The sequence below is a fragment of the Ananas comosus genome, linkage group 15, assembly GCF_001540865.1.
Source record: "Ananas comosus cultivar F153 linkage group 15, ASM154086v1, whole genome shotgun sequence".
Lineage (NCBI taxonomy): Eukaryota > Viridiplantae > Streptophyta > Magnoliopsida > Poales > Bromeliaceae > Ananas > Ananas comosus.
Genome location: NC_033635.1, coordinates 1,431,739 through 1,445,158, shown reverse-complemented (window position 1 = coordinate 1,445,158; position 13,420 = coordinate 1,431,739). Strand labels below are relative to the sequence as shown.

The 13,420-nt window shown below is 36.8% G+C and overlaps 2 protein-coding genes across 2 annotated transcripts; both read right to left on the bottom strand.

The window, feature by feature from the left end:
- LOC109721120 (ethylene-responsive transcription factor ERF060-like) lies at positions 5,218-6,746 on the bottom strand. Its single transcript, XM_020248542.1, has one exon. It carries the CDS (start codon positions 6,427-6,429, stop codon positions 5,557-5,559), a length of 873 nt encoding a protein of 290 aa, XP_020104131.1. The 5' UTR covers positions 6,430-6,746; the 3' UTR covers positions 5,218-5,556.
- Positions 9,441-13,352, bottom strand: LOC109721258 (eukaryotic translation initiation factor 3 subunit I-like). The gene is made up of 3 exons (XM_020248754.1): positions 12,578-13,352; positions 12,311-12,430; positions 9,441-12,192 (listed from the first exon to the last, which is right to left on the bottom strand). The coding sequence occupies exons 1-3, from the start codon at positions 12,674-12,676 to the stop codon at positions 12,082-12,084; spliced, it is 330 nt and encodes a 109-aa protein (XP_020104343.1). The 5' UTR covers positions 12,677-13,352; the 3' UTR covers positions 9,441-12,081.

The window sequence follows — 13,420 nt, the reverse complement described above, 5'->3', positions numbered from 1 at the left end:
TATATATATATATATATATATATATATATATATATATATAGAACTAGGCTGGAATACTATTACTAGCACCAATGACTTGGTGCTATTAAGTTTTTCGCCCTTGGATTAAAAGATGTACGGTTAAGATGATGTGGGCCCCCTAGGGTTGAGTAGGTGGTTGGTTGAATAGTATTATCTAACGAGTGAAAATGATCCAAATAGTAGATCCAACGGTGGAAAACTTGGTAGCACCAAGTGTTTCGTACTATTAATAGCNCCCTAGGGTTGAGTGGGTGGTTGGTTTAATAGTATAATCTAACGGGTGGAAATGATCAAAGGGTAGATCTAACGGTAGAAAACTCAATAGTACCAAGGGCTTGGTACTATCGATAGTATAATAGCCGGACTATATATATATATATATATATATATATATAGTTGAGCAAGAATACTATCGGTAGCAAACGGACTCCGTTGCCATCTATTTGTTTTCGATGATGGGGCCTCTAAATCGATGATCGGCACCGTTGAATATGATCTATACTACTTGAAGTGTTTAGAAATCAAATTTCATACATTTTCGATATTATTCTCTTATCCATCGAGTAGACACAAAAATGAATGGCCAAAAATGAATATTCTTTAAGAAATGATTATATGAGTCTTGTAATCAAGATCAAGAGTATAGATGTTGTTTTAAATAGTTTAAAGAATTTTCTAACAAAAATTCAATTGATTTCGATATCTTTACGCCGTTAAATGAGAAAACGCCTCATATCGACCATTAAAATTACAAATGTTGAAACCCTTTGATCATTAGGCAAATGATGTCGAAAAGATTTGAAATTTGATTTCTAAACACTTCAAGTGGTATAGATCATGTTCAACGGTGCCGATCGTCGATTTGGAGACTATCATCGAACAAATGGGTGGCAACGGAGCCCGTTTGCTATCGATAGTATTCTAGCTCAACTATATATATATATATATATATATACACTGCAACATTTTTCACATGCTTCAAGTTATAAAATACACCAAGTCTAAAGAACATAGAGAACCTCAACATGCCCTACTATGAACTTTATAGTCAAAAGAACATATTGAAGCTATTAGTTAAAGAAACTTTAAATGTATATTAATGCACAAATGGATGAAAAAAAGATTCTATTAGTGAAGACTACTTGTCAAAAAGGTGCTACATTCTACGTATTGAATATAAATGATTTAAAACATCAAGGACTACTTTTTAGAGATTCATAGTTGTTTCACACTACAAAAATAGCTAACCATGTGGGGCAATTCGACCAAACTATCCGAATATTTAAACTCAAATATTATATCAAAATGAAATTAATATAAATTCTCCAACAGCTTAAGATGATAGATAATGGTTTATTATCTATCATTTGCTTACATCCCTTCCTGCTAAAGGAAAATGATAAATAATTGTTAGGTTAGAGATACATGCTCTTAATTTGGCCCATTTATACTTTTGACCCGGTTTTGTTTCGGCTCAAGCTGGGTCAACATGAGCCGGCCCAATTAATTTCTCCAAAACCAACCTGGCCCAAACTCTCTGTGAAATGTTCTGCTTGGGCAACTTGGACCCAATTGGGCTGGAATGGCGAACAATAGCCCAACTCCATTTTGGGCCGGGTTTGTTAATAAGAAATTTGAGCCCATTTGACTAATCAGGTTTAATTGTACAATATCATGAATTCACTCTGTACGGTAGTGGAGGGTTTGTTTGGAAGCAGAAAGTTGAAAAGCAAGGAATATGTGAGTTTCCCGAACTCAGTTTCGCCCCTTACTCCACCGAAATCAAAAGGCTGATATTTGTACAATTGTGAGTGAGAATTTGGACGATTTCACAGCTTTGGTGTTAAATAAATGCTGATACCTACAATTTTATTATTATTTTTTAAACAAGTCATGAGTTTACCTTCGTGGGATCTACAAAAGCAAACTGGCTCTTTATGTTGAGTCCCACACGTGGGCCCTGGCAATATCCAAATTCCTCCTCTCTGTTTGTCGAAAAATTCTAGAATGCAACGGGTATATTGATGACGTGGCGTAACAAATCAATCAAAAATTCTTTTTAGAAATATATGTCCCATCGTGATTATAAAAAAATACTTTTATTATACTTTTGTTTGAAAAGAAGAAAGGTGATTGGCTTGTTATTGATGATGTGGTGCAAGAGTGATAGTGTAGAATTCCTCCTGTTTGTCCAACATGCTTGATATTCCATAATAATGCTTTCAATAATGCAATATAATTATTTATATCTCTCTCAATACATAAATTTGCTAACAAATATGAGTAAAAAATATAAATCTCTTCTGAGATGTAACTTACTCCAATTATTTCGCATGACACTCTAGTTTGATTGTTGTTGTTGTTGTTGTTGTTGTTGTTTTTCCTTACAAGTAACGCATGAATTTTTTTTCCTTAAGAGACCAAGTCAAAATATTATTGGGTTACAGTTCATGACTCTCATGATTAAATCTATATTATCTCCTGTATTCTTTCTAAACTGCGCCTTGTTGTCGTAACCAACAAATGTAAGATTTTATTTTTAATTAACATTCCACTTTGCATGGAACGTTGACTCTTTTTTGTGTTTAGTATATTTTATTCTCATTGCTATATATGAGCACTAACATTGGAACTCGAAGTCAACGCACAAGATAATGCATATCCATGAGGCGGCACTATAATGGGCATCTTTGTGCGAGTGCTTAATTTGTTTCAGTCCTTATTGCAATGCGTTGACTTTGGATAAGCTTAGTGACCATAAAAAAAGAAAAAACTATGATGTTTCTTTTCGTTTGGAGCAAGAACCCATCATATTTGTGCATGCTTTACCTTTAAAAAAGAATTAAGATAATTGGACTTATAGAAAATTATTACTAATTTTGAAATTAAGAAAACTTATATGGTCCGGAAAAGCTAATTTAAGGTGATATTTGGCTCAACTTCTGTTTCTGCTTGTAGCAAGTGATAGTCTCAATAGATTATTTGTCAATATCGGAAAAGATAATGACTATTTTAAGAGACACAAGTATATAGAGGCTCCAGTTTGGTGTTTCTGATTCTGCCGTAGAAAGATGTTGTTGATGGTATGTAACCGTGGTGTCTTTTAAAACACTATAGCTGATACATTTAGCAAGGGCTAATAGTCTCAAATTCTAGTGTATTCTCAAGAATGCCCGTGAAAACCACAAAAGCAAATTTGGATAAAGCTCTTTCCCAGTTAGTAAGATCCAGAAGACTTAGCCACGAAGCTTAATTATTTTGTAACTGTTCTCTGAAATTATGATTTTTGGTCTTTAATAAACAAATAAATGTACAATTGATCAATGCTCATTTTGGCCCTTCAAATAGTAAGAGAAGCGTAAAGACATAATTAAAAGAATTAAGGAAATTTATTAACTAAGTTTGGTGGGTTTTGGCACCTAATTAACCACCTAATCACAGTACCCTTATCTAGGGCTTTGGGCAATAAAGAAACCAAAGTGGAGATGAACATGGACCTTATCTTCTTCCACATGACTGTTCATGCAATCCACTTACACACAGGAATAAGCAATGAGGAATCAACATTATTCCTTTGTGGGGTGATGTTGTATAATTTAGATGAGTATTATATATAAAACCAAGATTAGAACACATCATAAATAACCACTTGTTAGTGAATGGGGGTCACATTCAATGGTTGGTCGATCTACTTTTGGTCACACACAAATTTCAAAGTTATCAGTTGTAATTTATTATGTATTTTTTTGAGACTTTAATTTATGGCCACAATGAAGAAGTGTTTCTTAATTGTTGTAGTTGGCATCACATGGACTGCTAGAAACACTCCTTACATTTTTTTCCTTAGTTGGATCTTTACCCAATCAAGCCTGGAAATGTCACTTTGACAACTAATCTTATATATGGAACAAAGAATTTTTTCTTTTTTTTTTTTGGTGTAAACTTTGGTAACGAAATTTATTTATTTATTTATTTAATACTACAGAAATCTTCAAGCTTCTATCGATGAAAAGATAGGAATAAAGCTCGTCAAAATCGCTATAGGATATTAAGGGCATATTTTCTAAATATGGATTTGAGAGCTGATCGAACTTAGGAGTGCACAAAAGTGAAAATGATGGACGTTTTGAGAGAACGCTTAGATTCCAATATTGCTAGAGTATCCGTATGGGATTTTTGCAAAATCTGTATCAGGAACTGATCACTTCACTTCATATATGGTGTGAAATCGTGACGCTAGTGACGTTTTGTGGAGAATGGACTATATTGAATGTCACGAATAGTTTTTATGAACTATTGTTTGGTCGTAATAGGGATGCCCTAATTAGTTAAAAAATGATTTGGACGTTAAATTTGTTCCGGTTATGATGAGATGAAATAATTTTATAGATGCTAACATGTCCCAAGAATCTAACAATCTGATAGATTCCTCGTTTGACATATATATAAACAAAAGTAAAGTGGTAGCATAACTCAATTCCAGCTAAGAGTTTTTAGCCCTTATTTTCAAGTTGAGCTGTGTGTTCTTTAAAAGTGTAGATGCCTTCGTATTTCTAAAAGCACTCGTAAGGACTTTTGTGTGTGTGTGTATTACTAGTGCTTTGTGTTATATTTTGTAGGCGGTTCCCACAGTAGTCTTGCATTTAAATGTTTTAAAATGACAAAAAATAGGGAAGCTAGCTCCTGAATAATCAGTGACTGCGAGACTTCCAATTGAATAATAATTCCCTGCAATCCTCATGTTAATCTAAGATTCCTTCTCCAAGTCATTGCTTGTAATCGAGTATAATTTAAGACTTTGCAAGAATAGGTCGAGAAAATTTTATTGCCACTTGCAAAAAGTAAAAAAGTATACTTTCACACCCAAACATAAACATACTTGGAAAGAGGAGAAACAAAAACCAAACTTTTCCCCATTAAATACCAAACGTTTGTTTCCCCATTATTTCCGAATAGGTGTTCTTCAACAAATGCATGTTAACACCGACCGTCCTTAGAGCAAGTGGCAAATAATTTGATGATTGGTATCCGAGATCTCAAGTTCGAATTTTAGTTGACTCACATTTTCAGCTAAGTTTATTTTTTAATAAAATAAACGAAGCGGGTAGCGTGCTACCTATCTCTAAAAAAAAAAAAAAATGCATGTTAACCCTTAACACTTGTAAGATTGTATGTATAAGTTAACACCAAATACATATAACAATAATATATTTTACAAATTTTCCAGTATTCACAAAACATGTACATAACAACAGTACCACTAAAACTCAAAATACATGAACTACACTCCCTGGTAATGCCTCTGAAAAAAGAAGGGGCAGCAAACCGGGAGAACTACTACTAGAGCACAGCTACAACAACAGAAGCATCAGCAACAACAGAAACGGACTCAAAACAAAACACTACCACCACAACGTACCAGGGCCACCATGCAAATGTCTAATGTCTAAAACCCCATTTGCATTTGCAGTACCCACTTCCACCCAATTTTTTTTTTTTAAAAAAGGATTTTTTTTAAGAAAAATTTGGTTTTGTTTAGGAAAGGATCGCGTCCCAATCGATCTCCAACGAGGGATACTTCGTCAACACGAAGTTCGCGGACTCGTCCCATGGCGCCTCCGTGAAATCCAAATCCTTCATCTCCGGCACCACCAAAGAAGAGGAGGAGGAGGAGGAGGAGGACCCCGTCGACGCATCGTCCCCATCCGTCGAGGACGAGCTCTCCTCCTCCGACCCCTTCGCAGGCCCCGACGCGTCGTCGGCGGCGGCGTCGCCCTTCTTCTTCGCCTTCGGTGCGGCTAGGGTTTCGCAGATGGCCCGGAGCTTCGCGTCGACGGCGGGGTGGAGCGGGGGGCCGAGGTGGGCGCCGCCGCGGCGGAGCTCGGGGAAGTTGAGCCGCGCTGCGTCGCCACGGAGCCGGAACGCGGCGGCGTCGTAGGCGAGCGCGGCCTCCTCCGCGGCGTCGAACGTGCCGAGCCACAGCCGCGTCCGGTTCCGCGGGAGGCGGATCTCCGCCACCCACTTCCCCCAGTGCCGCTGCCGCACCCCGCGGTACAGCTTCGTCGCCCCACCGCCGCCGCCGCCGCCGAATCGCTTCATCGGAAAAGCGTTTGGGCCGAGCGGGCCGCGTTGGCGCAGCTGCTGGAGCTGGAACTGGGCCTGGATCTGGCGGATTTGGGCCGGGCTCAGGTGATTGAGCCCGATCCGGCCCGGTTGGTCGTGGCCGAGCGAACCGGAGGGGAACCGCATGCTAGGGTTGTGACTAGGGTTCGGAGAGGGCGCAGCGAAGGCGAAGGAGAAGGAGATGGTCTCGGATTCAATTGGATTCGTAAAGGGCTCGAGGGCTTGTATAAGATCCTCCGAAGAGAAAAGGCCCCTGGAGTTGCACATATTTACGGCCGTAGCCATTTTCCTTCGGAATCAAGCAATTAATGGTGTGTGTGTGTGTGTGTGTGTGTGTGTGTGTAAAAGCTTCTTTAACAGTAACACCTACGGAAAGAAATTTAGAAACCCACCACCAGGTTCTTCTTAAATAAAACTAAAGAGAACCCAAAAGGAAAATTAGAGAAATTAAGAACCTCAGGGTGTTTTAAAAAAGAAACCCCTCAGTTGAAAAAAAAACAAAAAACAAAAAATATTTAAAGGGGATGAGAAGAAGAAGAAGAAGAAGAAAATCGGGAGAAAGTGTACGCTAAAAGAAGGAGTAGAAGGTGAATGCTTTTCTCTCTGCCGAGAAGAGTGGTTTCTTCGCTTGGGCTTTTATAAGCCCACAACTCTCCCTCTCTGACGAATCACAGCACGCCACGTGCTCCTCAATGGCTAGCTCCCGACACCTGTCGGTTGACTCTCACGGGCACGTGTTGCGTCCTGATTGGCTCGATAGAGGTTGACCTTCCCTCCGCACTCTTGGGTGTCCCACAGGCATTGACCTTTTTTTTAATGTTTTTTTCTTATTATTATTATTATTATTATTATTTTAAAACGGTAATATGCTATGTAAATTTACTTATTTTTTAATAATAAAATTACTTAAAAATATGAAATAATTAAATTTTCAGCTTGGGTCTTTCGCCCCTTGCGTTAGGAATAATTGGTCAATATCAATATTGTTAGTTTTCTTCTTCTTTTTGTTTTCGTTCCATCACATCCGCTTCTCCACTGCCTCACAAAGTATTATACGTACCATCTTTCTTATGTTACAATTTATAAATAATCGAAGCTTTTCAACTCATAATGCACCTAAGATGGTGCATTGGTATTGCTAAATTATAAGTTAGTCCTTTTACTACACTGTGATCTCAAAATCTCTGGTTAAACCCAGTGCACCACAAGGGACATACTTGCTCTCTAAAAATACTGCTGATATGTATTTTGCTTCAAAATAGCCTTGAGGCGTCCTACAATTAGTTAGATTCATTGCATCCAAAGGGATTCATTAAATCTAGTATGCTTCAAAGTTGAAATGAATCTAATAGAGTAACACTTTTTTCTAGAGCAAGTGGCAAAGGGCTTGGTGGTTGATACCCGAGACCCAGGTTCGAATCCTAGTTGATTCACATTTCTAGCTAAGTTTATTTCTAAATGAAATAAAACGAAGCGGGTAACGTGCTAACTATCTCTCAAAAAAAAAAAAAAAAAATTGTTTGTGTATTCTACTAGTCCATGACAGTGACCTTTAATAAATTATAGTTTCAAAAACAAACAAAAACAAAAGGAAACTACCGTACCAAGTTACAAAGAAGAAGGGATTATTTTTCCTCAAAAAAAAAAGAAAAAAAAGAAAAAAACCCAATCAACCCATTAGACCATTAAAAAATCAAAAAATTGTGGCTACCATTTAATTGGATTTCTCTGGAAACCGCATCCAATAGCAATGGCGTTTGCTAACCAACATAATCCTCTAATTAAAAAAATATACACTTTTGAGAAGAGGGAAAAAAAAATTTTAAATAAATCAAAGCATGCTTATCTCTTTGAGTCTTTAATTTGTTTATGTTCAATGGCGTGTATGGTCCAATCATTTGCATTTTTAATACATTAGTCGATGTAAGCAAGTGTTCATATTCCTGTGTTAGCGAAAAAAAGAAAAGAAAAAGAATTTGAATTCATTATTTGAATGCACTGTGAGAGATAATGAAGTAGCTCGAATGATGACAAAGGCATGCCAACCGTTATCCGCTTCATTTTATTATGAGTTTTTATAGTTTAAGGTTATTTATATTCAAATCTATAATGTTGAGGCGCGCCAATTATTGCTAATTTGTAATATTAAAAACTTAAACATAAACAATAGTACAAGAGAGAGCACATACAAAAGTAGTTAGCATAGCACATCTTGTGAGGTATGAACATAAAATGAAGTTTAATAGTTCATTCTAATTAATAAAACTTTGCGATAAGCTCACCACGGTATATTTGATCCGTCCCGAGAAAAATAAAACCAAAGGTTCTTGTTGATTTGAACCGCTTGTGATCGACTCCCTCAATTGAATCGATCTTTTGTTGAGTTCGGCTTGGATTCAAGATTGTTTAACAAAACACAAAGTAGTTCTCCACATGCTTAAAAAAAATCATCCTAAGAGAGGCCTAAAATATTTAATTTAATTTTTTTTTCAGTACAATAAAGGTTTTAAGTTATAATTTTTGGGAATCAATACCTGTAACAATGATTAGAGGAACTAGTCAAGGTTTTTATTTTTAATTACTATTATTATTATTACCTTAAAAATTTCATGGACCAAAGTGGACCAATAATGGCGGATTGTGATCCCAACTCCCTAATGCTCTCGGATCCGTCCGATCTTTTTCCTACGGTCAGGATCGATGCGCAAAATCTCTGCCCAGTTACACGGCGCAACGGACGGCGTGCGAGGGGTCGCGCGGATTTCGCACCGAGGGAGTCGCATGCGGACGCCGTACAAAGCGGCGGATCCAATGGTTACGCGCCACGTGGTGCATGAACAATGTTAGTTACAACGTATTAGGAAGAAAGTACAATCCAAAATCGTACATTACAATTTACAAAGTTGGTTTAGCACATCTTTTTATAAATAGCATTTGTATTTAACTAACTCTTTATAGTCCCTTGTACGTGAAGTATAACATTGCTTTTCTTTTTTTTTTTTATAAATTATAAACAAGGCAACTCAAAGTTTGTTTAGCATTTTTTTGTAGATTACATTTGTATTTAATTAACTCTTATAAAATTATAAACAAGGCCACTCATTAAATTGGTTCATGCTTAAGAACTTTATATAGTTCACACTTCTTTAAAAAAAAAAAAAAAAAAAACATTTGAGGCTGTAGAATCGGCCTGATTCACGAGGAAGCATCCAAAAAATTGGATTCAGAGTGATTTTACAAGCTTTACATGTACATTTATAAGCTAAGCACCTGTATTTAAAATCTTTAGAAGCATGACTAGGAATTGCTTTGCCATTGAGATCTTCTTTGCGAATGTTTACCATCATCTTACTCGTGTACAGCGAGTTTAATAGAAAGAAGAAAATAAAGCTAATTCCATGTTAATTACATCCTCACACTGAGGGAAATTATGTCACTGGTATAATCACATGCAAAAACAAAATTTAACTACACAAGTTATAAAAAATAAACTAAAATAAAATAAAATAATACTCCCTATGTAGCATGCTGCAATTTGTCGATGTTCCTTCTGGATAAAAAACTCATCGCAGGCACTTGCAATACATTTTGAGAAGCAACATGACCAAAATACACAATGAAAATTCACTACAAATTCTTTACATGTACAATATTTAACTTTTTTTTTTTTTTTTTTTTTGAGAGAGATAGGTAGCATGGTCATTTAGAAATAAACTTAGCTGAAAATGTGAATCAACTAGCATTCGAACTTGGGTCTCGGATACCAACCACCAAATCCTTTGCCACTTGCTCTAGAAACAGTCGGTTATGGACAATATTTAACAAAGACCAATGAACAGGGCTTAATGCATAATATAAGAATATTGCGGCAAAAAGTTCATCGAAAGCGACCGATTTTCACTTGAGTGCTTGCTGCTGCAAAACTAATACAGAATGTCATTTGCATTCTCACTCCACCTGAAGGAAAGGCTGCAATTCAAAATTCAGAGAAAAATATTGACTAAATGTCATCTGCAAGTCAGAAGGATCGTGAGCCAGAGCTACATCTTGATGTTGAAATAGTCGGGGTCAAAGTAATGCAGCGGAACATAACCATCTTCGCCACCACTCGAAAAGTTATCGAAAAGAATTGGAATGTTAGAGGCAGAAAATGGATTCTACAAAAATAAAATTGAAACACTCTAAATTTCAGCAACCAACAGAACTTGTGGTGCGAAAAATCAGAAAAAGAAAAAGGAAAAAAAAAACAGCATTACAAGGTAAGTGAATAAAAATATTGGCGCTTTCAAAATCCAATTCAGGATATCTTAAAAATCCCTATCATTCACAACTAACAAGATAACTAAAACTGATAATGTAGTAAAGGCACTATATCATCTCAAACTACAGAAACTTTGCGAAAAAGGTGAAGTAGCTCTCATATTCTCAATTGTCAGCATAAGACTTATAAAACTTTATCAGAATAGCATTTATTGCCAATAAAATTGGCTACAGGTTAATGTGAAGAAACATAAGCAACGGCAAAATCAACCTGCTTACTACTTTTAAAGCTTCAGTTTCACAAGAAATGACAGCTAAGTTCACAGAATGATAATATCAGCTTGCTATAATAAAGTCCGCCGCACTAAAACTGTCGAAAGACATACAACATTACATGACAAGTAAACATATAGAAGCAAGAAAAATCCAATTTAGAATATCTCAAAAATCCACATCAATGACACCTTGGAATATAACTAAAACTGAATAGCATAATATTGCCAATAAACCCTCTCAAAACAATAAACTTTGACAAGAAAAATGGCAAGTAGCTCTCATATTCTCAATTGTCCGCATAAGTATTTAAACATTCTCAGAATAGCGTATATTGCCAATATAATTGGCTATAATCATTGAGCCACTAATGCAAAACCAGAATCCATTGGTAGCCAAAAGAGACTGACACACAAATATATAGTTATGATGCGTTCAGAAATTCAAGTCTTTTTGTTGATGAAGAAATTTATATTACATCTCCTATAAGCAAAGAAAAGAATGAGAGAAAGAACCTTCTTGCATCAGGATTAAATGCCAAAGCATTTATTGGTCCAAAAATGGCCCTTCACACGCCCAATTTCTTCTTGCAGGATCTGTTTTAGTCATAAAACACAAGGTGTACTTTCCAATGTTTTCTCAAATGCATGAAAGTTGAGACTCAATACCTTGAAGATTTAAGCAAATCCTACAGATGTAAATAAAGAGAGAAAAAAAGAAAGAAAGAAGAAAAGGCTCACCTTGTGAAAAAACTTGGCCTCCAATTTACCTGCACGACGATCAGTTGACGTGACATGTGAGGCCTCTTGACCACCTCCAATCACAAGATAAGAGAAAATTATAGAAGAAGCCGAGGTAAATAATAGAGAACTTGGTTCACGTGAAAAAGTAGTAACAATGCGTACAAGAGAGGTCAGCTGAGCAAAATGACATACTAGTTTGCAGCGCACATGAGCAATAAGCTGATTTAAAACTGCAATATATCAGGCTTGCATAGCCATAAAGGAGTAGATTCGTAACATGCAGAATTGAATGACATTTAAAAGTTGCCACATGGTCTCCCAACAGAGACACTAAAAGTTTTTCATCTTTTGTTTGCTCCGGAGAGCAACCAGATGAATCAGAATATAGATGCACGAATTCACTCCACACGGTCAATAGGCTATGTTATCAAGATGAACCGTAACCTTTCTTAACCAGACGAATGAATTTTTATGATTCATTTACTGATGAAGCCTATCTCCGAGGGATGTTTCAACCAATCAGTTAAACAGAACAACACTGAACTATTTCTCTTTTTTTTTTTCATTTGGTTTGATTCTCATGTAATTCTTAAATTGTCAACAAAGATCTTACAGAAGATTGGCGTGACAATCAAATGCTCCAAAGCAGAAAATAACAAGGTTAAAATGTATGGGTGCGTAAATGATCAAGGAGGCGAGATATTGCTCCAGCATTGACAGGGCGCTCAGTCGCATACGTCTTCAGAAGAGTCAGCGTCCTCGCATCCCGCAGCTAAACAGAATAAATAAGAAACAAATAAGAATCAAAACAACAGAGACTTTAAGTTGGTGGTAAGGCAATCTTAAGATAGCTACTCAAAAAAAGAAAAAAAAAAAAAAGAGTATATCACCTTCGCGGTTTTCTCCAGGGAGCCTGTGAGGAAATGAGAACCATCTCCAGATTTTGATAGTGGAGTTATTGTTTTCTGATGGCCGGAATCCTTGCCTGCTTCCTTGAAAAGCTTTCCGGTCTGCGCATCAGAACGTGACGAGAGTGAAAAGGTGGATAAAGCAGCTACTAACTCATGAGGATAGCTCTACGATGTCCATGAATGTCGTACACAAACTGAAATCGAAAATACGAAAAGGTAAAACTAATGAAGGACGTATCTGCACACCTCAGGAGTCCCAGATACGTAACACTGAAGATCCCCCTCCCTGTTGTACCTCAGAAACGTCAGGGGCCGCTCATGCCCCTTCATCAATATCGGCCTCATCGTTACCCCCTCTCCCCCCTCTCTTTCTCCCTCCTCTCTTCTCTTCTCTTCTCTTCTCTTCTTCTTCTTCTTCTTCTTCCTAAAATCTCAAATCTAAAAGGAGGGAATGGAAGATGAGAGAAGGGTTTGTTAGAACGGGGGAAGGATGGTGGCCGCGATAGCACGGGTAAAGAAGGGTCGATGCGTATTTACAGTCAGCTAGGTACCCAGATTAGATTATTATTGTAATAATAATAATATCCCTGCTTGGGGTAAACGGAATCCGATGAGGGTTGCGAATAGATCCGGTTTGACGCGCAGCCTCCACCCAAGAGCGCTCCCAATGAGAAGACGCGCGATAGACAAAAGCTAGAAATTAAATCCGCTGAAAGGAATACAGCAAAAGGCAGAGATAAGAAAATATATAAACATCCACAATCCGCTATAAAAGAATAAAGAGAAAAAATCATTCCAATTTGTCAACAATTTCACTTCTCGACCCAACACGAAATAAAATAAAAATAAATTAAAAAAAAACAGTGCAGAGACCGGGTCAGAACTATGAAATATCAGCACCACACTAAACTCGCTCAACGTCCCAAAACCATTAACGAACACATTTTTCTTTTTTTTCTTTTTTCCTTTTTCCTTTTTTCCTCGAAGTCTTAGCCGAGTTCATCTACTAATTAAATAAAACGGTCGAATGCAACTTTTTTTTTTCAAAAAAAAAAGAGAGGAAATATATACAGTTATCAGCTTATCATC